Source organism: Salminus brasiliensis, chromosome 10 (genome assembly GCF_030463535.1).
Source record: "Salminus brasiliensis chromosome 10, fSalBra1.hap2, whole genome shotgun sequence".
Classification (NCBI taxonomy): domain Eukaryota; kingdom Metazoa; phylum Chordata; class Actinopteri; order Characiformes; family Bryconidae; genus Salminus; species Salminus brasiliensis.
In genome coordinates this window covers 34,700,500-34,728,331 of record NC_132887.1, presented here as the reverse complement: position 1 = coordinate 34,728,331, position 27,832 = coordinate 34,700,500, and the positions used below count along the sequence as shown (strand labels likewise).

The following is a 27,832-nucleotide window of genomic DNA, read 5'->3' as shown; positions in this document are numbered from 1 at the left end:
TTACATTTTCTGACCCTTGAAACCTATTATGGGGTTCTTTAAGGAACTATCTAAAGCTCTGAAAATGAAGGCAAGTCAATGCCCACAAGGGAGAGGCTATAAGAAGATTCTACAGTGCGAATGTTACTAGGAAATGGCTGTTCAGGGGAACTGTGGAATTCAAGATGAGTTCTGGAAGATGAGAAAAACTCTTGGAGAACCAAACCAAAACCCCCATGTGACTGCCAAGAACCTGCATCAGTCAACAGCTGACCACCCTCTTGACTCAAGAAGAAAAACGTTTGGTTTGATTAGCTACAGAGTCTGTGTTTCCTGCCTCTCAATTAAATGAAAAAAGTGACATTTGTCCAAGGGTGACCAAACTTTCACATACATCTGTACCAAAATGTATTCACATTATTTATGAATTGATACAAAGTTGCTTGAGAAGAACACTGGTAGACCTGCATGACTGTACGCTTCATTACATCTACATATTCAGCTACTTCCTTCACACTATGGCCTTTGGCACACCCAAATGCATTCACTCCTTTTTGTCAATCGTTCAATCATCTGCTTTGCTACTCATTTTCCACACATCCAACGAGACCTTAACTGCTCTGTACCACCTCTTCCCAATCTAAGAATTCGGTCACACACCCACAGGTATTTATAGCCTGATCATCCTCATGCAAGGCCATCTGCAGGAATCTGAAGTTACAACCACTTTGTACGGGGAGCATTTATAATAATGCTGTTGAATTCTGCGCAACAGGAAAAACGTAGAAAGATTTTTGCAGATCTGAAGTTAGGATGAAGCTTGACTCAAGAGCTTGACTCAAAAATTTCACAAAGTGCGGTTTATCTGATTAGGACAGTCACAATGGTCCAAGCAGGTCTTGCATGATGGTTGAGGGTTCATTTTCTCTGTATATTTATAAATTTTTTTACTCCATTTTTGAAAACTTAATATCCATTTAATTTCCTTTGACTTTCTTCTTCCTTATCCCCCTTCTAATCTCAGGAGATATATCTCCTGAAAAGTGACTAACTTGTAGTTATTAGCCATTTGGACAGGAAATGAAATGAATACAAGGGTGCGTAGATGTATTACAAGGGTATAAATATAACTAGCTGACCCAATCCAGGTCAGCAAGACCACCACAAATATCATACAGACCCTTGCACTGAGATGTCCTCACTGACGTACTCTATATGTCCAAATGTTTGTGGACACCCCCTCTAATGAATGCATTCACAATTGCTGACACAGATGTGCAAATGCACACACACAACTTGTCTAGTCATTGTCATGAACCTACTGTTACTATGCCTTAGGCCAGGTGTGGGCTAGGGGGCTTCAAAGCATTGAGCTGTGGAGCAGTGTACTCTGGAATGATGGAGCTACACCCAGTACTTTTGAGATGAGTTAGGAAGTTGGGGATAAGGTGGGGTGGTGATCATCTAAAGTCCTGACCTTATTGCTCTTGTCAATAAATGTGATCAAATCCTCACCACAATGCTCTCCAAAATCTAATAGAAAACCTTCCCTGGACAGTAGAGACAGTTACTCCAACAAAGGAGGATAAACTCTTTTTACTACTCTTGATTTCAGAAGAAAGAATGAATACTATTGTCCATATAGTGTATTATGGTGACATTTTGCAAAGAGCGATCAGAGATTACTGCCAACATACCTACACCAGTGGCTGTGTTGTATTTTATAACTGGAGAACTGGCACTGCCACTGTCTGTACTGCAGGTTACCTGGAAGGCAAAGGCTAGAGATAGAGAACAACACATATGAGACATATGGTTATTATTATACTGATTTGGTTTTCAGCAAGGCCAGCAAGGCCTCAAAAGCTGGACTGTAAGAAGATGTTCATACTTTTATCAGAGGTACGGGGTATGTAGATGTAGCTGTGGAAGCCGCTGTAGAGGCGCAGGCCGCTCTCAGTCAGAGCGTAGTCCCTCAGAGGCCCGTTCAGAGAGAAAGACTCAGTCCAGTCCACATACACTGTTGTCAGGTTGCTGTGTGCTACAAATGGCTGCTTATACTGCGGGGCTGCAACACAAAGCACAGTGACACCGAACACTGTCAATTGCTACTTTGATATGACGACCATAGAGCTTGAATGTTGATTTTCATTACATTCAACCACCACGCCTTCAATAGTGTCCTGGATGAGAGATGTAAATATGTATTGATAGAGAGAACACAGAATGATCCCTTGTCTTACCTTCTTTCAGGGTGGTGATGGAGACCCAATCTGATGCTGTGCTTCCCATGTTGTTATAGGAGACCACACACACCTCATAGCTGGCATAAGGGAGAAGGTTAGTGATGTTGAGGCTCTGCCCTTTCCCAAAGAACCTGGTTTCAACTGGTCCCACAGAACAGGCCATGGGGACGGGCTGCAGTGGCTGGGGACACGCACTCCGCACCAGGAGCTCACAGCTACGACCAGAGGATAAACATCCAGGACAAAACGTTAAAATGATAACCAGCTATTTACACCCTAGAAGCATGCAAATGTTGAATGCTCTGATTATATTTGGATGTAACATTTAATAATTTTGTATATAACTACTGAGTTTTAATAGTCCCTTAAAACAGCTCTACATATTGTGCGTACTGTGGAAGTGTTGTTTAATGTTATTAAGTATTATATTATTATCAGTTGTAAAGATGTAAACAAAGACATTCAAAGTGGACCAATGTGAAAGAGGGTCACTTAGGATTTTGTGTGTGGCAGTGACAGTGAATGATTCTGACTTTGTTAACATCCTAATTTAAGATATTGTAGTGGTTCCCTGTGATTAGTTAATAGTAACTAACTAAGTAAGTAAGTAGGTAAGTTTGAACAACAGTTTTAGTACTGCTCTATGTTCAGCACCTTTCAATGATGCCATTGGGCTGCAGGGGCTCGTCCCACTCCACTAGAGCCCAGCGGGAGGTCAGGGTAACAGGGCGGGGTGGGGGCTGCTGGGCCGGGGCTGAGGCCTGAGTGCGTAGCTCGCTCAGGGGACCTTGGCTGCAGCACAGGTAGCAGGTACAGGCCTCCACCCCGACAGAGTACACAGTGAAAGGCAAGAGACCATGTAGAGTCTGCTGGCGGGACGTCCCCTCTGATAACTACAAAGAGAAAAAGGCAGAATATGATACTGTGCTTGTGGTAGAACATAAATGATGAATGATCGATACGCTTGAATAAGACTTCCATCACAAAACACTCAAATAACTTAAATAATAATTTGCTCTCAAAACAGCCTCAATTCTCATGCCATGAATTCCACCAAATGCTGGATACATTCATTTTGCCTGACATGGTGCTTTATCATGCTGAAAGTAGCCATTCGAACATGGGTAGGGGATGCATCGGACCAGGCTATGCTTTTCCAGATTACGTCTCTCTACAACTGTTTTGATGAGCCAGTGCCCACTGCAGCCTCAGCATTCTGATCTTGGCTGACAGTAGTAGAACCAGATGTGGTCTTCTACTGTTAAAATATTCTAAGATGATTTTTTTTTTGCTCACCACATTTGTACAGAGTGATTCTCTGGATTCCAGTAGGAATCATTCTACATTGACATCTCTCATCGACAAGGGGTTTACGTCTACAGAACTGACGTTCATTGGATGTTTTTTTGTTTATTATAAATATTATATAGTACCCAAAGCTACTAACTCAAATGTTCATGATTTCATGCACTGATTGCATAAGTGCACAAATGAACAGATGTACAGATGTTCCTAATAAACTGCTTGGAGAGTGTCTATAGTACAACACAGTCACTTACATCACTGGAATAATTGGCTGTGATACAGTATGAACAGCAATATGCACAGCAACTAATATAAGCCCTGTCTATTGACATTTTCACGTGACACCATCATGACATGGAATCTGTCCTAAATAACTTTTAATAATTTTCTTTTATGCAGTGCAATTTCTCCTTTCTCCTGAATCCAGTCATCTCAGATAAATAACAAGATAGAATGTAGTGCTGTGCCAGACTCCTTCCATGATGTACAGTGTGTACAACAAATCAGATCCACTCCACACACACTTCAGCAGTCTAAGTGTGCCAAAGCAGATGCCATCGCTAAATTCATGGTGACAAGGAATCAAGTGTGATGAATTAGCAGTTGCAAGTCTTTAAGCTATGAAGTATGACTGTGCTGTGTGTGAGACGGGTGAGAAAACAGCATTGCTATTAGATTAAGGAATAGTACAATATAAGATAACAGTAGAGAAAAATGTATCTGGTATGTCATAAAAACAAAAAAGACAATTAAACCCCCATCAATAAATCTTTAAAATAAAGCTTTCCCTCCTTTATCTATTCATTTTCGCAGACTAAAATCTTCTTTCTGAAAGGCTGAAAACCTTTATTCTGCTGCATCTTCTCAATGATGACTGCAAAATGCTGCAAAAAATGCGAGTGCACATAGAATGTGCTGCTATAACAGAACCTATGAACCAAGTAGTGCGTACCAGAAGGTGTGTGTCCTGTTTCTGGGCAAACACCCTGTAAAGGCTGACGATGCCGTTGGGCTTGGAAGGGGGGCTGATGTCCACCACAGCGGAGGTGGCATGAACACGCAGGAATTTGGGTGGGCTCACGCCTTCAGGAGGAGCCGGTCCAGTCCGGCCCAGTGCCCAGGGGCTGGCTGCACGACCTGCTGAGTTCACAGCCCACACCTGAAATCACAGTGACATTCATGTTCAGCTATTCACAAATTCTGTCAGTTTTTTTTTTTTTAAAGGCACCAAGGGCCTCAAATAATCAGGGTTATTTTTTAAAATGTCTTAATTTTTATTAACACTAGCATTTATTTATTAACTTGTTTGTTTCATTATATTTTCTGTCATTTCATTTATTTTTGTTTTTTTTGTTTTTTTACAATTACAGCGCAAGTTGGTTCATAGGATACAAGGGCTTCTTAGGGGTGATTCCCTTTATTTACTGTTGATCAATTGCAACAGATAAATAATAGTAATACATAGAAATTCACACTTCACCGTTCATTCTGGGCTAAAGAACAGTTTGCATATATTTCCAAATACGAAGTTGTAAGAATATACTTCTCTACTTGTAACAGCTCTAAGAACATTAATTAACAACACAGAATCAATTATATTATTATAATCAATTATAAATGATTGTAACATTTCACAAATGCATTTGTGCAGTTGAACGGGCACCTCAAGATCATGATGTTATGCTACATTTCACTAACAGCCAACAAGACAAATATGTATTATGATGGGCGACCACTGGCTAGTGAACTTAATAGCTACACCATGGGTTAAAAGAAGCTAACAGCTACTGCCATGGTTCTTCAGTGATATGCTCTGAAAAGAATGGTAAAACGGCTGTCTTTAAACTCGCTTATAACAGAGGGGCAGTTGGTGGGCTACCAATCACCCTCAAATCTATGCTACAGATGCAGCTCCTAGACATAATTTAGCAAACCTTTATTGAGCCAGTGTTCCCATGGCGTTCTTGTCCATGATGAATCTAAACAAAAAGTTACTTACCCCAGACGAAGCTGATTAGCCAAGTTCATCTGAAGTTTGCTTTATCAGTTCAGGACGAAAGATGCTAGGCTAATGTTGCTAACAAATATTTAGACTTAGACCATCACCCATTTCATTTCTGTAAACATATGCCAAAAAAACATATCTCAGTCTGCTGAAAATACATCCAGATCTTAAGGCATGTATGAACTGAGTCTAAGTTCAGTTTTTTTTTTTAGCAACATTAGCCTAGCATATCCCATTCTAAAGCACACATCAGACATCAAATATGTCTCATCTTATTGACTGTATCTGGGGTAAGTCCTAAATCATATTTATTCGTTCATTCGTTTTTTCAACAAACTATTCCTTTAAAGCTGCCATTGAGGGTGCAGTGCAGAGACACAGGCTTGAAAAGGCTGTTCCACAGGTGAGGGGATCAAGTTGTCACTTGCAGGCCAATCGCCTAGACTCAGACACTGACGCCAGCTCAGCGAGACAGATCAGAGACAGTGCGCTTTCTCCTGCTTTCAACGCACAGTCACCTTCACCTGCCGGGCCCTTGCCTTTGGCATCTTCCTCAAGGGGGAAAGCAGCTGCCTGCTTCTTCCAGCAACCCGAGGCTCTGTCTGTCTAAGCCACACTGTCAATAAGTGCCCAAAAAGCGCCAGTGTCCATTACAGAGGAAATCTACATGGAAATTACATTTCACCTTCATCAAGGAGCACGCGAACACACGGCTGGGCGAAGTAATCTTATTTAGCCCACGAGCTGTTGGTATAATTAGAGAGGAGGAACAGCAAAAGGTCGGCTGGGGTCACCATTTGCATGGGTAAGTAATTTGTAGATTGTCAGTGGGAATCGAGGTGGCAGATGGATGTTCCGGTGGATAGGGTTAAATTAGCCTCAATAATAGGCAATTAGACCGTGATCAATCAGAATGATAGATCTAAGTGGCAATACGTGGGGACTGCGCAACGTACAGCCTGATTGCGTATTCCTGTCCGGACTCGTTCGCCTGCCGAAGAGTGACGACGAGACGGCTCGATGCGTCTGAGGAGCGCAGAAGTGTGCCGAGCCGACGGAGGGCGGGGAGGGTCACGGAAAGAGCATCTTGTCACCCCAAAGAGCGAAAAGGTCAATGTGGCAGGAGGAAGCTAGAGTGTGACATCGCTCTGAACGTACTGTCATCCTTTCAATCAAACATGTCGCACACGGTAAGGCTTCCCAACGCGTCTGTAGAGTGAAGGTAAAAGGAAAGGAAACCAAGAAAAGAGAGATCCATGTGTGTTAATTGAATTGATAACTGATATAACACTATTCAAGCTGGGCTAGAGAAAGGAAGCTCTCTAAAGTGAGGTGTGTGTCCGACTGTTTTCTCTAAAGTAGAGAGAGACTAGGACATTCCCATGTCCTTGTATGCGGAACAGACCTTTTTATTGCTGCGCCACCACTTGCATACTGAGCTGTTATTACGGTAATTAGTGGGAAAATAAAAATATGTCATGTGTGAGCTCTAATGGATCTGGGTTGAAGCGGTGAGGGAAGAATCTGCCCAGCGACAGGTTCTGAGAGAGTTCCACCACGCCCCACTCATCAACACCGGGCCAAAAGTGAGCACTTCCAATAGGAGTGCTAATTAAGGTTCGGCATAAAAGTGTCAATAAAATATGTAGCCGCTGCTCGCCAAGGCGGTTTGGTTTCGCAAAGGAAAACTGAAGCGGAGCAAAACCTCAGCGAAATGAAACAAGGCAAGGGGGACTGTGTTATGACATTTGGATGAAGACATCAATCACAGTAATAACCGCTACTCCAAGAGATCTCCTTAAACGTGAAAAATGGACTGAGGTTGAATGGATTAAATCAGACACCTAATCCACAGAAATTACAATCGGGTAGGCGCATAAGTGCGTAGGTTAGAACTCGGAGACCCTCCCCACGCATCCGGTACAGTTAGCGTCCTCTCCGGAGACAGCAAATGGACATTAAAAGGTCCTTCCGATGCTTGTACGTTCGAGAGGCCGCGGCGGCTAATTCGATGGCTTCGATCGTAATCAGCGGTGCACTGCCAGGTCCGAGATTAATGGCCCTGTCACCTGTCCGTTGTCGCTGGGCCCCGCCCGCCGGCTGTCATAAATTACCACTCATAAATAAGACAGAACAATCAGGCAGAGTCTATCAATTTAGCCCACGACCGGCCCACGCTTCTCACACCTGACAATCAAATGCTAATGTTATTTTGCTCTAAAGGCTAGCCTGTCAATTAAGAAAGGTCTTGTAAGGGACAGCGGCGCTATGAATATGGGAGCTAGATTAAACACCTGTCATACGGGCCGAAGGCAGTTAGCATGGCTGAAACGGACCTGGAGGTTCATCGGCCATCAGTGGTAACTGCGCAAGTGTTGTATAATATGGAAAAGACACCAAATATTTCTGAACTTCTTCAAAGCCTTTAGGGGAGTAAACCCTGATGTTTTGGCCCAAAGTCATTTCCAGGGGTTAGAAGACTCACAACAACACCAAAAAAAAACACAGCTATGCCGTGAAATTTGGAGGAAAATTGAAATTAAAAAAGAAAAAAGTACCTGTGGGCCATGTAAGGTGCTACAATTTGCAGGGCTCTATTGTGGGAAATGTTTTCATAAAATAAGTCACATGCAATGGATTATGCCCATTGTATTTTTTGCTCCACCAGCTCAGAACTAACGGTGCTAACTGAATTACATTAATTAATATTAAGTCAAATCTTCTACAACCATGGTTTTCAAAATGGGATCCATGATATAGTCATTGGATCTGTAAATCTGAGCCAATATAAAGTTTGAGGTGAGCCAGAAAAAAAAATGATATGAAATATGTAATAATGTTAATATGCAATGTCAATACTCACACTCTGTAAATAAACCAAATTCAACTGAAATTCTAGTACAGTGATGACTACACAAGACTTTAAAACATCGTTCTTCCATTCAACCTAAATGTGCTAGCAGGTAGGTTTAGTTAAGTATTCAACCTAATGAAGTATATTCAACTGAAGTAAAACACTCAAATAAACAATTGAATGTATTTATCAGAGTTGAACAAACCCAGTTATCTGTTAACACAAGGTCTTTGATTTTGGTTTTAGTGGGAACAAAAGGCAATAGACCAAAATGTAATCTGTTTTAAGGGTCTAGCAAATGAGACTTTGATTATACCATCAGAACACAGAAAACTAATGAAAGAATGAACTGCACAATCTTGAGAAACAACCAACAGAGTCTGGAGTCTATTAGCAGCTAGTGGATCAATAAAAGCCAAAGTCTCACTGGAGAAGAGCTTGTGTTCCCATCAAATAAATATGACGGTACATAGTTTCCTAATGTGAACAGCTGGTTGACATATTTTAATACAATAAATACGTGAATCAGCAGATTTTTCACAGGGAATGGGGTTGAATGAAGCTTGAGAAACCCTATTTCCATATGGTCAGCACAAGTACAGGTTAAAAGGTAGGAGTTCCTGCCCTTGTGAACATGCCTGCGAAATGTGAGTGAGTTAGTGAGGTTATATGTATATAAAAACACCTTGGCATGTAGCCATTTTTAATATATATTAAAGTTTATATACGTTTCTAAACATTTTTGGAGTCATTTTAAATCATTTTAGTGTAAGAGAAGAGAATGTTACTTGTGTCAAGCATTATTGTCTTGTATTATTGCAAACTACAAGCATTATCAGTGGAATAAGCATAACCTTTCACTGCATAAACATTCTTTAAAAAGCGAAAAAAAGCTTGTAGTTAGAATTCTATAATATTCTTTGAAAATTGTTAGGCATTCTTTTGAGAAATTAGAAATTCTGACTAGATGGAACAAATACTCCAAAACAAGCCTACAAGTGGTTTACACTTTGGTTCATGCCTTGCTGACATTAAGTATCCTAATAATCCCTGACCATTATTAGTGTTCATGTGTTTTTGTGTGAAATAAAGGAAGAAGTGGAAACGTGAGGAAATGTGAGGTATGTGACCTGGTACTCGTAGGCCGTGTAGGGAAGAAGCTTGCGGTCGTGGTGCGACGTGGAGACGTTGTGGTAGATGAGTGCGGGTGCAGAGCGACTCTCCGTCTCTTCACCCAGCCTTCGGAATAGCTCATAATGCAGCAGCTTGCCGTTCGCCTGGGCTGGGGGAGCCCATGACAGCAGGAAGATGGTCTGCATGCCCTTGGAGTCGGCCTGAAGCTCCAGCAGTGGCGCAGACTGGCCAGCGGGGGGCGCCTCCTGCGTCTGAACAGAGGCCCAGTCGCTCGCGGCACAGCCGAGCAGCGTGCAGGCCTCCACTCTCATTTCATACCTGCAAAGGAGTCGCATGCAGAAGGAAAGCAATTACGCTGAGCGCCCCCCCACACTCCCGCCCCTCAATGTCCCAATATACAAATACAGCACAGATGGCCTGAGTTCAAGTAAGCTTTAACTGCTTGCATGGAATCTGTTACTGTTCATAAGGCAATCTTTAAAAGTGTTTACATTTTATTTGACACAAGGTTACACAGGGATATAAAAAGTCATTCTGCCTTTGGAAACATTTTATCTGCAATCTTAAAACGGTTCACGAGATCTCTAAAAATACATTTGTCACAATTCAATTTGTATTGGAATTCAGTCCCTGATTTGAAATGGGCTGAAAAACTCAAAACACCATCTTTACGGGACAGGGTCAGTGGCAGCTGGATTGAAGGGGAGAGGAGAAAGGAGGAAAGGAGAGGAGGAGAATAGAGCGAAGGTCGTCTGACAGAGGTGGCGATGGTGAAATGATAATGCTGATGAGCTATTATTATCCCCTTCCGTGCTTATCTGTATTTCACTTCAACATGCGTGCACACACCCGGCCTTCCGCCATCCTTCATTTGACTGCGTCTCTGCCTTTGACTTTAACTAAGCTGGCGAGACGGGAACACAAGGAAAAGCCTCAAGGTTGGCTCCTTTGCGTTCCATATCCTTCCTTTTTTTTAATTCTCCTTTGAGTCTGCTGATCAGCTGCACGTGCCTGACTAATAACTAATAACTAATAACTACTGTTATTAAAGAGCACTAGTCTTTACAAGTGGCTAGCACCCTGACTGTACATTAGGAAATTTGATAGATTAATAGATTGACATTAAATGTGCCCTAAAATGGAAGAAGGGGGTTCAATAGATGGACGTTTCGAAAGCAACACAGTGTACGTAAAACACTCACACCCCCAAGATTTGGGCGAAACCCAGAATAAGGCTAAACACAGCAGCTACTTCAGAAGAATATGGAAGCGAGGCTTAAAAAAAAGGCTAAATGCCAACTCTAGCAGACCAGATGGAGCACTGGTCAGAGAAGGACCGACCAGGGGAAGCTCCACTGCAGGTGTCCTTGCGAAGGCTGGGGGAGTGCTGCGCTACAGGGAAACCAGTAAAGCACAAGGTTGTCCATGGTAGGCTAAAAGCAAGCTCTATAGTCTCTTCAGCTAGATAACTGTAAACCATACTGACTGGACACTGAAAGGGCCCACAGAGGACAACAACACTATCTGGTAAATTTTCCAAAGTCACATACTTACTATTTATACATCTGTGTGTGTGTGTACATATAAATATACATATATACACCATCAAAACCTAATTCGGACATGTAGTTTTTGAGTTATTTTAACAAGCATATGCATCAAATAGACCAAAACTAAAGAAGCAACCATGCCTCCCCTCCCTACAGAGCCCCACTGGTCACGTCCCACACAAATAAAACAGCACAAAAGTCTAGTTGTCACTCCTTACTAAGTCATGGCCACAACCTAATTTTATTTATGAGGGATGTTACCAGCGGGGCTCTGCACTGGCTGTATTTGCGGTATTGAGAAAACTGTTGTACATGCAAATTAGTTTCCTGCTGAACTCTTCCTATAACCCAGGGCTGACCTTCTTCTGGGTCCTGAAGAGGCACCGTCTCTCTGCTCAACTCATCCATTAATTGCCAGCTGCTATAATGTCTTTCACATAAGCTTAAAAAAATCTCCAACATCAGTAATGGAGGCAGCAGTAGTAGCTCTGCAGAGTGATCAGAGATCAGCCAGATACCTGTAGTAGGGCTTCAGAGCTGTAAGGGAGAAGCTGCGGCTCTGGAAAGCACTGTGATGCGGTGCAAAGATCAACCTCTTCACGTTGGGCTCGGCGGGGTCCCGCTTGTACAGAGAGTAGCTGATGATGACTCCATTGGCCCGTGCCGGGGGGTCCCACTGCGCCATGACACTGAAGGGCCCTAGGGCATGCAGCCGGGGAAGGGCCACTCCTGACGGAGCTGAAGGCTGTGTTCGAGCCACAGCCGGGGGGCTGGTGGCTGTGCCCTGGCTGTTATTAGCCGTGACAATGTAGCTGTACTCGACGCTGGGTAGCAGGGTGAAGTCATGGTAGCGTGTATCCATGCCAGCGTAGATGACGCGGCCATCTCTGCGGAGCTCGTAGCCTGTGATTATGCCGTTGGGGTGATTAGGCTCTTTCCATGCGACCTCCACTGACTCAGGGCCTGTGACTTTTAGAGTTGGGGCTAACAAACCAGTAGGGGACGCCTCTTTGGTTTGCGCTGGCGTGGATGGGCTCGGGGTACAGCCTCCATTTGTACAGGCTGTTAAGACAAGGATATAAGGAGAGTGTGGCTGTAAATCAGTCACCTCCACGCTCAGCTTTTTCCCACGGTAAACCTCCTTCTTGTTTACCTGAAGGATATATTCTAAAATCTCCCCGTTCTGAAACGAAGGTACGGCCCACGCTGCACTAAGGGTATAGGCTGTGACGTTGGACACCATGGGCGGATCTACTATCGCAGGGGCAGCTTCTAAAGTCCGAACTGTAGTTGCTCGGCTGGTGACACAGCCAGCTATTGTGCACGCAATAACTGCATAGCTGTAGTTGGTGTAAGCGGCCAAATCTTCATCAGTATAGTTTAATACACCGGAGTCAAAGCTGAAATGAAAGGCAACGTTGTCCCTCTGAATCCTGTAGCTCACAAGGACACCATTGGGCTCCAGTGGAGGTGTCCATGACACAACCAGCTCCGAAGGCCGTCCCTCTAGATGGCTGACCACTGGGGGAAGCAATCCACTTGGAGGAGCCTGTTTAGTGTGAATAGTCAACCAGGGGCTGTCAGTTGAACCCGCAACGTTTGACACCCGCACACGGAATCTGTACCTGCTCCATGGCTGCAGACCAGAGACGTTGCAAGAGAAGCTACTAGCTTCCACGTCTTTCTCTGTAAACACAACTTTGGCTCGTGCTGTCTCATCCTCTTCGCTCCTGATCCTGCTGTCACCCAAACTCATAGCCATGATCTGGTACTGCAGGATCCTGCCATTGGGCTGGCCAGGCTGAGTCCAGTGGAGCTCTACGGTGTCTGCACCCACATTCTGCGCTGTAGGGGCCAGCTGGGTAGAAGGAGGTGCCTCCTCAGTGGTGACAGGCTGGGGGGCAGTCCTTGTGCAGCCAGCCTCAGTGCAAGCCTCAAGAACCAGAGTGTAAGTGGTGTACGGCTCCAAGCGCCGGAACAGGAACTGACGAGAGAGGCCGCTGAACTCGAGATTATCGTCACTGAAAATGTTGTACATCTGCGGATACAGGGATGGAGAAACTCTCAGTTTTCTTTCCAGCTAGAATGAAGACTTAATAAGATGAATGATATGCTGGAGCATTAATTGCCACTGATGTGAAGCACCAAAAGCTATCTGAGTACTAATTGCGCCCACTGGTGCAAGGAATAGTGGGCAGTGGGTCCACAGGACTAGAGTTGTGAAGGTTTGCAGTATCTGCACATACCTTGATGACTCCATTGGGTGAAGCTGGTTCAGGCCAGTGTAGCAGCAGGGCACGTCCATGCTCTCTCTTCTCCACGCTGAAGTTAGCCAGGCCGCTGGGTGACGCCTCCAGAGTACGTACCGCGGCCCAGGGGCTGGACACAATACCTGCTCCGTTGACTGCCTCTACACGTACACTGTAGGTGGTGTAGGGTTCCAGTCCAAACACATGAGTCTGATACACATCGCCCTGGAGCAAGACAGATAAACACACACACAAAGATAGCAGTCAGTTTTGCATTCAAGGAGAGCAGCATTCTCAAGGCTTCATGCCAGCTACATAAGCCCTTTATGACAACTGCCAAAAAACCTACATAAACATTTAGAAAGGCTTCTTCCAACAAGTTTCCCAGCTCTCCCCCCATGGACTACACTTCCGAGGATTTCACTCATCACTCAATCACAGGCTCATGCTCTCGTTCAGCCAATCAGGACAATTCTCACGCTCGTTGTCACCTGAGTACGGATTCAGCCCACCTTGTTTTTGTATTTCTACTTCTTTTGTTTTATTGCCTCTTTGTAAAGTATTGCCAACAATTTTGTAGCATACCAATGTTTTGTCTGTCGTGTTGTGACCCTGTATTCTGTATATCCTGGATTTGCCCTTTTTTGCGTTGTTTGCTGGTTCTCTTTTGACAATTTGGGTTTAGAATCTCACCTGTTTTTGACTACGTTTCGTCTCGTCCATGTGTGGTCCTGCTCATCATGTTACTGATTTGGTCTGGCCTCTGTACTACATCTTTTGGACTGCCTTTTTATCAGTAAAGACTGTATTTTCTTGTACATCCGCAAGCACCTGCTTCATCTCAACAGTGTGACACTTGTCATAAAGGCAGCCTTTGTTAATGCTTGGAATAAGCCTTTATAAATGGCTCATAAGTCAACGGCAGCATGTGAATGCCTATGCAGTAATTATATATTTATAAACTCTTAGGAGTATAGAGTGTGAAGTGTCACTGTGTCATATTTTAAATATGTAACTATGGTTTGTGTTGCAGTGGACAACACAAACACAAGTTTTGAGTAAGTTGTCCCTAAATTCTGTGGTGAACTGGAGGTGGGATGCCGGTGCCGGGTGCCGGAATGGACGGGAGGGTGTGATGCAGCACCATAGCCAAGGAGATCCACTGGCCCCACCTTACCCGCACAGCATGTAGCCAGTCGTCAAAGCTGGGACATGAGCTTGGATCTACAATTATGGGCTGGTAACTCAGTAACAGATATCAGAACCTGAGGAAACCTTAAAGAATTGTGAATCACATCCATAACTCAAAGTTAAAAACTTAAAAACACAGCTTCTCTGTCTCAAGGCTGTGTGTGTGTATGGCCACGGTAATGTAAACAAACCACCAGTTCACCAGTGAAAAGGGCTTTCAGTCTTTAGAATATTAAGACCACACACACAACATTCTCAGAGAGCTCTGAGGAGTGTTATATCAGATTTCTGCTTTGTGTGTATATATCAAAATGTGTTCCCAGGGATTACATAATTAAACTATTAATTTCCTAACAACTTGCTTAATAATGTAATGACCATTAGTGTAAAACTCTTTCTACCAATAATGTATAAAACTTATTACATTATTGAGAATGTAATACATTTCTAGGTTGATCATTTGTAATATCTTATTACATTTGTTACATTTTTGGGATTTTTCATTATTGGGAAGTGCTACAGGTGCCTTTAATTTGGACATGTGTGTATATATATATATTTACAGTTATATATATTACTCATATATTCTTTTTTGAATATAGGTACACTTGATAATGCAGTGTTAAATAACTAATTGAGTTTCTCCATTTACAGTCTCTCTACATTATGATGTACATCCAGGACATTTTAATATATTTAGATAATTGAATGTTTTGTATTCATACCAAGGGATTTAAACCCAGACTACTTGAAGAAACAGCTTCATTTCTTATTTACAAAGCAGCCTGTGAGGAACATTCTGGCAATTACAGATGGCACATTATGCTATTTACTCGTAGCAGTTCAGCACAACGCTTTAGTGTCATTTTGTGCATTCATGCCACAACTTAATTCCTAACTGATCTCAGCACAGTCATTCTCTCTGGTTGGTTCATGAGAGCTACACATTTGAATGCCAAGGTCCAGTAAACACTAAACTTTATGCAGTCTGGACCAGGATTCCAAAGCTGTTATCATCTCTACTCAGCAACGTTGGCATCCAAGGGCAAAAATGACCATGACAGAGAGACTACTCCCAGTTAACAAAACTGGCAGAATTCACGTTCGATACAATGCGGATTGTGTAAATAGTTCCCACCATGCCTGTAACAGCTTTACTGGATTAATTGCTCCCATAACTAAAGGCAAAAAAAGAACAGGATTTCATGAAACCCAGTGCCAGCATGGCATCAGCATAAGGTCTGGCACCAACAGTCAATCGTCAACCCCCCACCCCCCTTCCCCCGAAGCCCACCCAACTCCCGTGACAGCTTTTTACACCCGCATCCATTACGACGCCGGGAGGCGGCGGGCCGTTTAAAAGGTACCTTTTTAACGGCGTGAAATATGGAACGCGTTTGGACTATAAACCCGGCAAACATATGCACACTGTCAATAGCAACAGCTGCTTCATTCCACTTTATTTCAGCACTGAGACTTATATCCAGCCCCTAGATGGCAATGCTATCAAACTCTTTTCCAAACATGGATAGCGAGACATTAACAAGCACGCGCTTGCTGGACCAAGACACTCAAGGCAGCCATTAAACAGCGACTAAGAGGATTGATTTTGGTTATAGATTTCCAAATAAATGTTAACGGCACAGATCCCTAAAATGGGAAGTGTTTAGGTTTTGATTAAGGGAATCGGTCAGGCTGCCGTGAGGAGCAGGCAAAATTCTACTGAACACACAAGTCTCTACAATATAGATCCAGGCATGAACTTTAAAAGATGTTTGCCTTTATTGTAATAAATACAGTGAGTCCAAGAAGTATTTGATCCCTTGCTGATTTTCTTCGTTGGCCCACTAATAAAGACATGATCATTCTATACTTTTAATGGTAGATGTATTCTTACATGGAGAGACAGAATATTAAAAAGAAAATCCAGAAAATAAATCTAAGGAATATATATTAATTGATTTGTATTTCATGGAGTGAAATAAGTATTTGATCCCTTAGTATTCATTAGCAGTTCTGGCTTTTACAGACCAGTTAGACACTCCCAATCAACTTGTTACCTGACCTGAAGCCACCTGTTCTCACTAATCACTTGTGTGAAAAACACCTGTCCACAGAATCAGACAGATCACACAGATTTCAAGTCTCCAACATGGGTAAAACCAAAGAGCTGTCACAGGACCTCAGAGTCAGAATTGTTGACCTTCACAAAGCTGGAATGGGCTACAAAAAGATTAGTAAGGTGTTGGATGTGAAAGTAACAACTATTGGTGCAATTATCAGAAAGTTTAAAGAGTATAACATGACAATCAACAGACCTCGGCCCGGTGCTCCAAAGAAGATTTCGCCTCGTGGGGTGGCAATGATGCTGAGAACAGTCAGAAATTGTCCTGCAACCACTCGGCAGGAGTTAGCAAATGACCTGAAGGCAGCTGGGACCACAGTTTGCAAGGAAACAATTGGCAACACTTTGCGCAACAATGGATTCACATCCTGCAGTGCCCGAAAGGTACCCCTGCTGAAGAGAGCAAATGTGGAGGCGCGCCTCAAGTATGCCAATGATCATTTGAAAGATGAACCAAGTTATTGGGAGAAGGTTTTGTGGTCAGACGAGACCAAAATTGAACTTTTTGGCCTCAACTCCACCCGCCATGTGTGGAGGAAGAAAAATGCTGCCTATGACCCCAAGAACACTGTGCCCACCGTCAAGCATGGAGGTGGAAGCATAATGTTTTGGGGGTGTTTCTCTGCCAAGGGTACAGGGCTACTTCACCGCATCACTGGGAAGATGGATGGAGCCATGTACCGCACAATCCTGAGGGACAACCTCCTCCCCTCTGCCAGGGATCTGAAAATGGGCCGTGGTTGGGTCTTCCAACATGATAACGACCCTAAACATACAGCAAAGGCAACAAAGGATTGGCTCAAGAAAAATCACATTAAGGTCATGGAGTGGCCCAGCCAGTCGCCAGACCTCAATCCGATCGAAAATCTATGGAGGGAGCTGAAGGTCAGAGTTGCCAAGCGACAGCCCACCAACCTTCATGATTTAGAGAGGATCTGCAAAGAAGAGTGGGCCAAAATTCCCCCTGGTGTGTGTGCTAAACTTGTGGTTAACTACAACAAACGTCTCACCGCTGTGCTTGCAAACAAAGGCTTTGCCACTAAGTATTGAGTGTGTTTGGCAAGAGGGATCAAATACTTATTTTCCTCATTGAAATACAAATTAATTAAAATATATTCTTTAAAATTATATTCTGGATTTTTGTCTTGATATTCTGTCTCTCCATGTTAGAATATATCTACCATTAAAAGTGCAGAAGGATAGTGTCTTTATTAGTGGGCAAACAAAGAAAATCAGCAAGGGATCAAATACTTCTTGGACTCACTGTACATTTAATGATCTAATAACATTCTGGCTTGAGGGGCTAAAGTGCAGTGTTTTAGGTGGGCTGTAAATGTACAGTTATTTCCCTACAAGTTTCAGAGCACAGTTTCTCTCTTCTGACGGTAAGACAAATAAAACATAACATAAATGACTTATATAATAAATGGCAGAAGAAATCGTCGAAAAAAAAAGCTGCACAACCAGCTTAAACCATCGGTTTAAGTGGTTCCCACTTCTAGGCATCTCCTAGGCTGCTACATGGTCACAAGGGTGTAAAACTGTTAAAATCAGATCATTGAGGACCTCTTAGAGGGCCTTCAGTTTGAAACTGAGGAGGATCCTCTTAAGGTGCTTTGAGGAACCCTATGGTAAAAACCTTTTCTTGAAGGTTCCCCAAATAACCTTAAGAGGTTCCTCTACAGTTGTAAATAAAAGAACCTCCAAAAGTTTCTTAAGGATCTTATTCCTTTAACAGTATGGTTGCTGTGGTATTCCAGGTGGTTGCCAAGTTGTTGCTAAGCACTTGGTACTGGGGGTAGTTTCTAAGAGGTTGCTATATGGGTGCTATGCTATTGCTAAGGTTGTCCTAGGTGGTGGCAATGGTATTCAATGTGGTTGATATGCAGAGGCTATTGTATTTCAGCTGGTTGCAAAGTGCCAGAGCTGGTTATGTAGCTGTTGCTAAAGTGTTTCTAGGGGAGTGGCTATGGTATACAATGTGATTGTTATAGCAGTTGCAGTTGTCCAGGCATTGCTAAGTGGATGCTATGGTGTTGCTATGATGTTTGTTAGGACGATTGCGGTGGTATTTTAGGTGACTGGTACACAAGTGTTCCAGGTGGTTGCTATGGTGTTGCTTAATGATGGTTGCTACAGTGTCTCAAGTGGTTGCTAGGGTGTTGCCCAAAGGTTGGTGGTTGGGTGTTACTAGTCTATGTGTGTCATCTTGACATAATTAGGATAAAATTAGTGACCTACTCATTTCTATGGGGGGAAAAAGAAGAAGGGGGAAAGAGAGAGACCCCTATTTTCTACATTACAGGAATTGGAGACCACAGTTAGCCTCTGCTCAGAGATTCAGTCATTTGTATTAAGAGAGAAAAAAGTCTTTTGCAACCTTTTTTCTTTTACCCCCCCCCCCCCAACCCCTCCCTTTCAACTCAACGCAGGTCTCCAGTCCCGTCGGCGGCTTGAGCGCGAGTTATTTCCTGTGACAGCGCTGGGGGTCGAGCAGGCCCGGGGATGATTTTAATTAAGAATAACCATGTGTATTTGTCACAACAATTATGCTAATTAGCTGAAAGCAGAGATTCCTGACCCTTCAAAGGTGTGGGACTGCCTCATCTGCATACAGTAGTCAAGCCTGTCCCTGCCTGCTGCTGCTGCCGCTGCTGACTTCAGCCTGGCCCGGCTTTCATTAGCACGCCACGAACAGCAGCGCAGCAGTAGGAGGACCTGCCGCATCAAAAAGCATCAGCTGCAGCCTTTGTTCAAGGGACAGTCCACCGGCTTTTCATAATTTTGCTTGCATTTCACTCAGCCAGAGAATCCTTACTGCAAATTACTATCGTTGGAATTTGTGTATGAAATGAATTGATGCCCAGGTCCCTGGGCACATAAGCATCTTTCAGACATGAAAACCTATGAGCAGTGGAAAAGGTGACTTCCTAAGAGACAAACTGGAACATGAATATTCTGATGCACTCTGAGACTAAAATAATGGGGTAATTCCTGTAGAATTATTTACTTCATTGAGCTCAACAACTATGCAAATTCAAGTCATGTCCAGGAAATCTACTTTTGAGACCCCGCATCTATAAAAAGAATATGCCCAGTGTAAAAACATTGCCCTTTATTTGAGCTCTACTGGCTCCATTATGGCACACAGTGCTTGGGCCCCAACAATGTGATGTGGTTACACAGTGGTTACAGCAATCCACAGAAGAAGGTTAAGATTAGGTCCAAGTGTAGATTAAGCTGTAGGTTACATTAAGAGTAGGTTAAGGTTAGATTAAGCTGTAGATTAAAGTGTAGGTTAATGTTAGGCTTAGTTGTCAATTAAGGTGTAGGTTACATTAAGGGTAGGTTTGTGTAAAGATGGTTTAGATTAAGGTTTAGATTAAGGTTAGGTTTAGGTGTAGATTAAGGTTAGGTTACGATTAAGTTTAGGTGTAGATTAAGGTTTAGATTAGGGTTAGGTAAAAGTAGATTAAGGTGTAGATTAAGGTGTAGGTTAAGGTGTAGATTAAAGTGCAGCTTAAAATTTGGTTTAGGTGTAGATTAAGGTTATGTTAAGGTTAGGTTAAGATGTAGATTAAGGTGTAGGTTAGGTTAAGGGTAGGTTAAGGTGTAGATTAAAGTGTAGGTTAAGATCAGGTTTAGGTGTAGATTAAGGTTAGGTTAAGATTAGGTTTAGGTGAAGATTAGGGTGTGGGTTACAATAAGGGTAGGTGAAGGTATAGATTAAAGTGTAGGTTAAGATTAGGTTAAGGTGTAGATTAAAGTGTAGGTTAAAATTTGGTTTTGGTGTAGATTAAGGTTACGTTAAGGTTAGGTTTAGGTGTAGATTAAGGTGTAGGTTAGGTTAAGCGGAGGTTTCCGTGTAGATTAAGGTTAGATTAAGGTGTAGATTAAAGTGTAGGTTAAGATCAGGTTTAGGTGTAGATTAAGGTTAGGTTAAAATTAGGTTTAGGTGTAGATTAAGGTGTAGGTTACGTTAAGGGTAGGTTAAGGTGTAGATTAAGGTGTAGGTTAAGATCAGGTTTAGGTGTAGATTAAGGTTAGGTTAAGGTGTAGATTCAGCTGTAGGTTATGTTATAGTTAGGTTAAGATTAGGGTTAGGTGTATATTAAGGGTAGGTTTAGGTGTAGATTAAGGTTTAGATTAGGGTTAGGTAAAATTAGATTAAGGTGTAGATTAAGGTGTAGGTTAAAGGTTAGGTTTAGGTGTAGATTGTGCAGGTGTGGGTGTTAAGGTTATGTTTAAGGTCTAGATCAAGGCTACATACAGCTTTGTAGTTTTTCCTTAGTTACAGTAAAATACCTTACTTAATACTCTCAGGTTTGAGTTGATTCTCAGGTTTGAGTTGATTCTCAGTTTTGAGTTGATTCTCAGGTTCGAGTTGATTCTCAGGTTCGAGTTGATTCTCAGGTTCGAGTTGATTCTCAGGTTCGAGTTGATTCTCAGGTTCGAGTTGATTCTCAGTTTTGAGTTGATTCTCAGTTTTGAGAGAGGAGTCAGAGGAGTCGCCTATAGTCTTTTCTTCATCACTAAAGTTTGTTTTTTTCTCTAAACGTAGCAGTGAGTCAGATAAAGACAGTTTAAAAACGACCAGTGAGGACGTTTTCACCAGGAGATCAGACTGCTGCAATCAGATTGTTTTTCCTGTGTGATCTAGGTACACAGCCAAACATGCTCTAAGCCAAACATCAAGCCTAAATACATCATATTAACCAACCAAAGAAATGATCAGGAACTGACAGCAAAATCAGCCACATTTTGATCCGTTTTGCCAGAAAAAACATAAAAAAACTGCCTGAAGGAGCCATGACACATTACTCTAGGTTAACCCCCTATGTAACTGGGGCTATCTTGGCACCTGTAAGCACTGATTAACTTTAAACCAAAAGTTCCAGATTGTACATCGAATGTTATTCAGAACTCCATATCAAAGTCCACACATTCTACGCCTCCATTCTAACAAGACCTCATAGAGCACAGAAATCAGTGCTACATAAAGACCCCAAGAGACTTTAAAACCTCCCCTGATTAACCAAAGCTCCACTTCTAAGCCCCTCATTGCCCAGCTATCCGAGCCTCTTAATCCTGAGTGCACCTTTAGTGCAAGCACTGAAGTGGAGAATGCCACGGATGACCACGGACCTACTTTCGACATCATTGGAAAGCATGTGGCCTCTTGTGCAGGAGTAATAATGAAACAGCAGACTTTAGCAGAGGGGCTTCTCGGCCTGAGATGCTTGTGGTGGACGGGTGATTTGCCGTTTGGAATGGACGACTGCGTTTCAAAGAAGCTCCAATCAGCCCGAGAACCCTTAAATCACTGGCCACTTCTTCAGACTGGATCAGCGTCTGATGAAGTCTAGACTCTTGGGTGAAGAGCACCACACATGGATGCTTCTTCATACACACACACAGGCTAAAATAAATGCACTGATGCATTGTGATGCATCAATCTGAAGGTGGCGATTGGACTACAGTTTATGGAATTTTTGAATTAATTGTAGTCGATTATAATAATATTCAATGATCTTATTTTTGTCATGTTTTTTTTTAAATGTATGTAAAAGCTTGATGTGTTGTTTTTATTACACCAATGAGCCATGTTGACAATGTGTTGTCACCGCTAACAGTTAACACCCACCAAGGCATGGTTTTGCCATAGTCAGAAAGTGTGCTTCAATATATGGCACCAAGACAGTAGCAGTAGATCCTTTAAATCCTGTAAATTGTGAGATGGAGCAGCATAGGATTGAAGATGGAGATTGGAGACGTCCTACAGATGTTTGATTAGATTAAAATCTGGGGAACGGAAGTCTTCGTTATGTTCCTCTCACCAGTCTGTGGCTATGCAGCCCTATACGCAACAGATTCTAGGCACTCTAGCGTCCAGGCGCCATGGGTAACCAATACCCTGACAGATCAGAGTGTTACAAGACATTCAACATTATGGTTCCTGCAGTCATATTTGAGTATTTAAATTGGAAGCAGTTGAATGCTACACTATAAGCTAAATAAAGTTCTATATAATACTGACAGAGGGTTCTTTGACATTGTTGGTGCAATATAGAACCACATACAAATGGTTTTTTTTTGTATATAAAGAACTTAGTCCTGGACTCATCTTGAGCTCAACAAAGGTGGTCTTTGTTGACTGCAGCACTGATGTACACAAGCAAAACCTGCCTCCTTTCAGTGAAGACCACTATGAGGGTCTTGTACACATTCACAGTTGAGTTTGAACTGCCTCCAAGAAGTAGGTCCACATCATATCGTAGCATTATAGTGAGTTCATACCGCCCACCGCAGGTGCACACCACAATCTTCAAGCCTTTTGACAGCGGCATTCCACTGCACCATATGGCAGGAAAGAACACCAAACAGAAGAGACACATACAAAAAGGCCACAGTTGCAGACAAAGGCCTCTGTTGTCAGCTTCTATTGCGAACGACCCCAGATTGGCACGCAGCAGCCGCCTTTGTTTGATGAAGCTGTGAGTCTTGCTACAACCCATAAAGCAAAGTGTAATCAAACAGGGGCCCTAACAGCATTCATCCTTTTAGTTAATGAGCGGCCATGCTGTTTATGTAGCCCTGAAACTAGCTGCTCAGAATTCCGCTCAGATCGTCCCGTGCCGCTTCATACGAGTGTCTCGCCGTCTACAAAAAAAAAAAGACATGGTCCAGTGCTTGCCCATCATGTCTATACACTCTTCCCTCTCTTCTTAATGATACACTAACAGATTGTAAACATGCTGTTGCCGTTTCAACAACCCCCCCTTCCCCTTTTTTTTCCTGTGCATTTTTTAAACAATGTCCTTCATGTTAGAGTGGTTACAGGCAGCAGAAGGACATCATTAGAGCCATGGTTAAACTGCAATTTACACCATTAGGAAGGCAGGAGCAATTTTTATTGCCTAGTAAATTTCAGCTCTGAAATATTTGGACCATATGGCTCAATTTGTGTAATAACCTTAATTTCTTGCACCCTTCAGGTCCGCCTGCCTCTCCGCCGCCGCTCCGACAGAGCTGGGCTTCTGTGCGCAGAAATGCAAAGTGTGTACGGAGCGCCGGTGGAGATTAATAAGGTGTCACGTCCTGTTTGGGTGAAGGCATCGGAACAGCAGCCAGATGGTATCGCGGCAAATGACTGTCAAGGGTCCTGATCTAATCAATAGGATGTATTAATACATCTCCCATCGCTGAGAACCTCACGGGGCCACGGCACAACATCTGGAAAGAACGCAAGGAGGAGGGGGGGTGGAGAGAGCGAGAGAGAGAGTGCGAGAGAGAGAGAGAGCAATAGGGAGAGATTGATAGAACAGAGAAGAAAGAGAAACATGGATTTAAAAATGGGATAGAGAGAGAGAGAGAGAGAGAGAGAGAGAGAGAGAGAGAGAGAGAAAAGATAGAGAGAGAGAAGAGGGAGAGCAATAGGCATAGAATTAGAAAGAGGAGGAGAGGGAGAAGAGAGAGCAAAAGGAAGAGACTGAGAAATAGGGAGTAAGAGGGAGCAGAGAGAGCAATAGGGAGAGAGAGAGAGGGAGAGAGAGACAGAAGCGGGAGAGCAATAGGGAGAGACCGAGAAAGAGGGGGAAAGGGAGAAGTGAAATATGGGAATAGGGAAATAGGGAGAGAGAGAGAAAGAGAGAGAAAGAGAGAGAGAGAGAGCAGAGCATAAAGAAGAGACTGAGAAATAGTGAGAGAGGGAAAGAGAGTACTAAGGAGAGCAAAAGGACGAGACTGAGAAATAGGGTGAGAGAGGGAGAGAAAGAGAGAGAGAGAGAGATAAAGGGGGCGAGAGAGTGAGTGAGTGATGGAGAGAAGTGGGGGGGCAGAAGGTGGGGGAGCAGTGTAAATGATGTAAATGACAGGCAGAAAATCACAGCTAAAGCAAAGCGACGGAGTGAGATGAGGGAGTGAGAGCAGAGCTGTAGTAGTGGCAGAGAAGGGAGACAGAAGTGACGGAGTAAAGAGTGTCAATGAGAAAGACAGGTGTTGTGGTGTTCTGGAGCTGGTCTTCTCTCTCTCTCTCTCTCTCTGGTAGCTTTGATAAGTGTTTGGTAATGAGGGGCGTCTGTGCATGTGGTGGGGGAGGCTGGGTTTTGGCTGCTCGGACCGCCTGTGCTGCGTAGCCTCATTCAGTCCTGCCGATGTGACGTCCCCATTAATCACCCTCTCTGGCACCGGCCACGGCACACGGCACAGCCAGGGATCAATAGCAGCCCTCCTCCACCCCCACCCCAACTTCAACAACAACACAAAAAAAAGGGGAAAAAAAGGCCGGCAGAGAGTGAGGTGTTGGATGGGGCTCGCTCGGCCACGTGTCTCTTCCTGATGCTGCGGCGCCACTCAACATTACGGAGAGGCATTACTGAACATTATGCCATCTGCTCTGCTGCCTGTCTGCTCCCGGCCCGATCCAGGACATTCTGTGCCTGTACACACCCAGAGCCATCCAACACAAACAGTGTCTACACTACTGCTCGAGATATCTGTTTTAACCTGACGGGACCCGGCCAGTTACAGTCCAGTCACATGCAAAAGTTTAGCCACCCTAGCGAACACCTCTGTACACTTCTTGGAGACGCAACGTTTGTCTGGCTTTGCTGAACAGAGGCCAGATGCTTTTTTCGTCATGTTGCAGACATGCTACCTCCACAAACCTAAGAGTCAACACTTTACAGCATGCAATGGACATGGCAATAAGGTGTCATAGTGCCACCTGCAGCACCGGAATGCTCATACACAACAGCCATGATGAATCTGCAGAAAGTGTGCTAGCTTGTAAGTGAAGGTGCAACTACCTGAGGGAGTTGGAGGGAGCTTTGTGTGAAAGTATAGAGGTCTATAGAGTTGGCACTTACTGGTAGATATCACAGCATGCAAATCTGTTTTCTAGCTAGCTAGGAGCTAGGTCTTCTTTTCTCTTTCCATAATACTTCTAGTTTGGTAATATCACACACAGCAGAGAGTCAATGAATTTCTATTTACATAAATGAAAAGATTTGAAAAGTCTCATTTGGTCAAGGGTGCCAAATTTCTTCAATGAAAATAGCAGGTTTTACTCCGCACTTAAAGTAAAGGCCTCAGATCACTTTCGAAGAGAATTATATTGAGTTCAGGTCAGTTCTGAACTCACTGATCTAGTTGGTCTGGCTTCAGAGAAGTTCTGTAGGGCTCAGGCTTATGCCACATCCAAAATGCAGTCATGCAGGTCAGGTTGGGCCAGGCAGTGACAGTTCTTGGACTGTCTTCAGGTTCAGACCAGATCAATCTCTAACAGTCTAATTTTGTTTTGGACTCAAAATGTGATATGATTTTTCTGGGTCTGGTTGAGGCTCAAGCCTAAACATGATGCTCAAACATGATGCTCATGGCTGGGCATGGACAGAGAGGTTGTGTCCAGGTTTGGAATGTAATTTCAGAACCAATACAAGTTCTACTGAACACACAAAAGTAATCAGATTTATATCCAGGGCATAACTATGAGCTGTGCAGTTGAGGGAATCGTATTGGGTCCATAGCACTGTGGCCAGGGAAAAAGCAACCAGGCCCCCTACTGGAGTACTGGACCCCTTATGTCACTACGTAACTCTATTGTACACTCATGCCTCATACACTCAGCCTGAAACATAAAAATAGCAACTAAGCAAGCAAATTATTTTACTGCCTTATTTTTGTATTCCCTGAAGGCAAATTTTATATGGAGGGCCCATTGTACTTTGTATGGCTTCACTGCATGTTTCAAGGTGGAATACAGTGCAAAAATGAAGAGAACAAACTAGAAGGATGAAGCGAGCTGAAAATATCCTCTGGGGATACTTTTTCACTCAGTCATAAAAAAATAAATCCATGTTAACTTAACGAGAGAGAATCAACCTGTAGCCGCTCAACAGTTGGTTACAGCAAAATCAATATGACACCCTACTGCAGGCCAAGTATCGACACAGCAGGCGGGACAGCTGATCTAGCACAAAGCCAGTGTCCAAAAAAGATCCGGCAGGATCAATGGATTATAAATGTAGCCCTGAGAAATTGTGCTAATAACCACGCTCCAATTTCCCTGTGGCAGGTGTCGCGTTAAGACTGCAGCAGGGAAGCAGGAGAAAGCCAGTAGCAAAGACAGTGCGTCGATGCTTAAAGGAATACTTCACCCAAAAACTGTTCAACTGATAATACTGAGCGGAAACTACGGGAAGCTAGCACTAAAGGTAAAGGTGCACGTATTTGTCACTGTACAGTGTGGACTGTACAGCGAAATGTGTCCTCCGCATTTAACCCATCTGGTAGTGAACACACACTCACACACACACACACGTGTTAGGGGCAGTGAGTACACACACACACCCAGAGCGGTGGGCAGCCAACTCCAGCGCCCGGGGAGCAGAGAGGGTAAAGGGCCTTGCTCAAGGGCCCAACAGTGGCAGCTTGCCGAGCCCGGGAATTGAACCCACAACCCTGTTATCGATATCCCGGAGCCCGGGAATCAAACCCACAACCCTGTTATCGATATCCCGGCGCTCTAACCGCTGAGCCACCACTGCCCCTACATAATGAACATGCTAACTGACACCTAGACGTTTTTACTCATTGTTATGCTATGTTAACCTTAGTTGTTAAAGCAGCCTTTAATTATAATTATAATAGTACAGATTAAATGAATACTTTACATCTAAAAATAATGAATTTTTCATACTGAATGGAAATAGAAAGATATAGAAAGCTAGCACTACATAATTCTGATCGGGAATCGAACCACTGTCTTCCACATGGTCTGGTAGCTCACATGGTGTTGCCAAGTGGTTGATGTGGTAGTTCATCCTGAGAGCTTTTATTCACTGTTAGCCATGTTAACCTTTGTTGTTAAAACATCTATTCGAGAAAGCCAGTACAGATTTAATGAACCTTCACCCATTAATATTAAGTTGCTAATGCTAATACAGAGTGAAAAACAGCAGCAGCAGGAAGCTAGCACTACACAGTGATCATGCTAACGGATGCCAACTAGCTTTAAATTAGCTTTGCTAAATATGAGGTTACATATTCTCTTGAAAAATCCACTTTTAAGAGAGTATGCCATTGCTCTAAATAATACTTAATCTAAAAAATATTAAACTCCAAATAAATTCCAATATTAAATTCCTAATAGCTTTTATTAATTGCTAAGTTCATGTTTGCATTGGGCTACTGT

At 43.2% G+C, this 27,832-nt stretch overlaps 1 protein-coding gene across 1 annotated transcript in view; it reads right to left on the bottom strand.

Moving 5' to 3' along the window:
• The window catches only part of ush2a (Usher syndrome 2A (autosomal recessive, mild)), a 303,135-nt gene that overhangs the window by 4,635 nt on the left and 270,668 nt on the right, over positions 1-27,832 (bottom strand). The window contains exons 61-68 of the mRNA XM_072689926.1: positions 13,320-13,547; positions 11,592-13,111; positions 9,520-9,841; positions 4,483-4,689; positions 2,880-3,118; positions 2,223-2,440; positions 1,871-2,047; positions 1,677-1,760 (exon numbers count right to left, since the gene is read on the bottom strand). Coding sequence (XP_072546027.1) covers positions 1,677-1,760; positions 1,871-2,047; positions 2,223-2,440; positions 2,880-3,118; positions 4,483-4,689; positions 9,520-9,841; positions 11,592-13,111; positions 13,320-13,547 — 2,995 coding nt within the window. The remainder of the gene's footprint in view (positions 1-1,676; positions 1,761-1,870; positions 2,048-2,222; positions 2,441-2,879; positions 3,119-4,482; positions 4,690-9,519; positions 9,842-11,591; positions 13,112-13,319; positions 13,548-27,832) is intronic.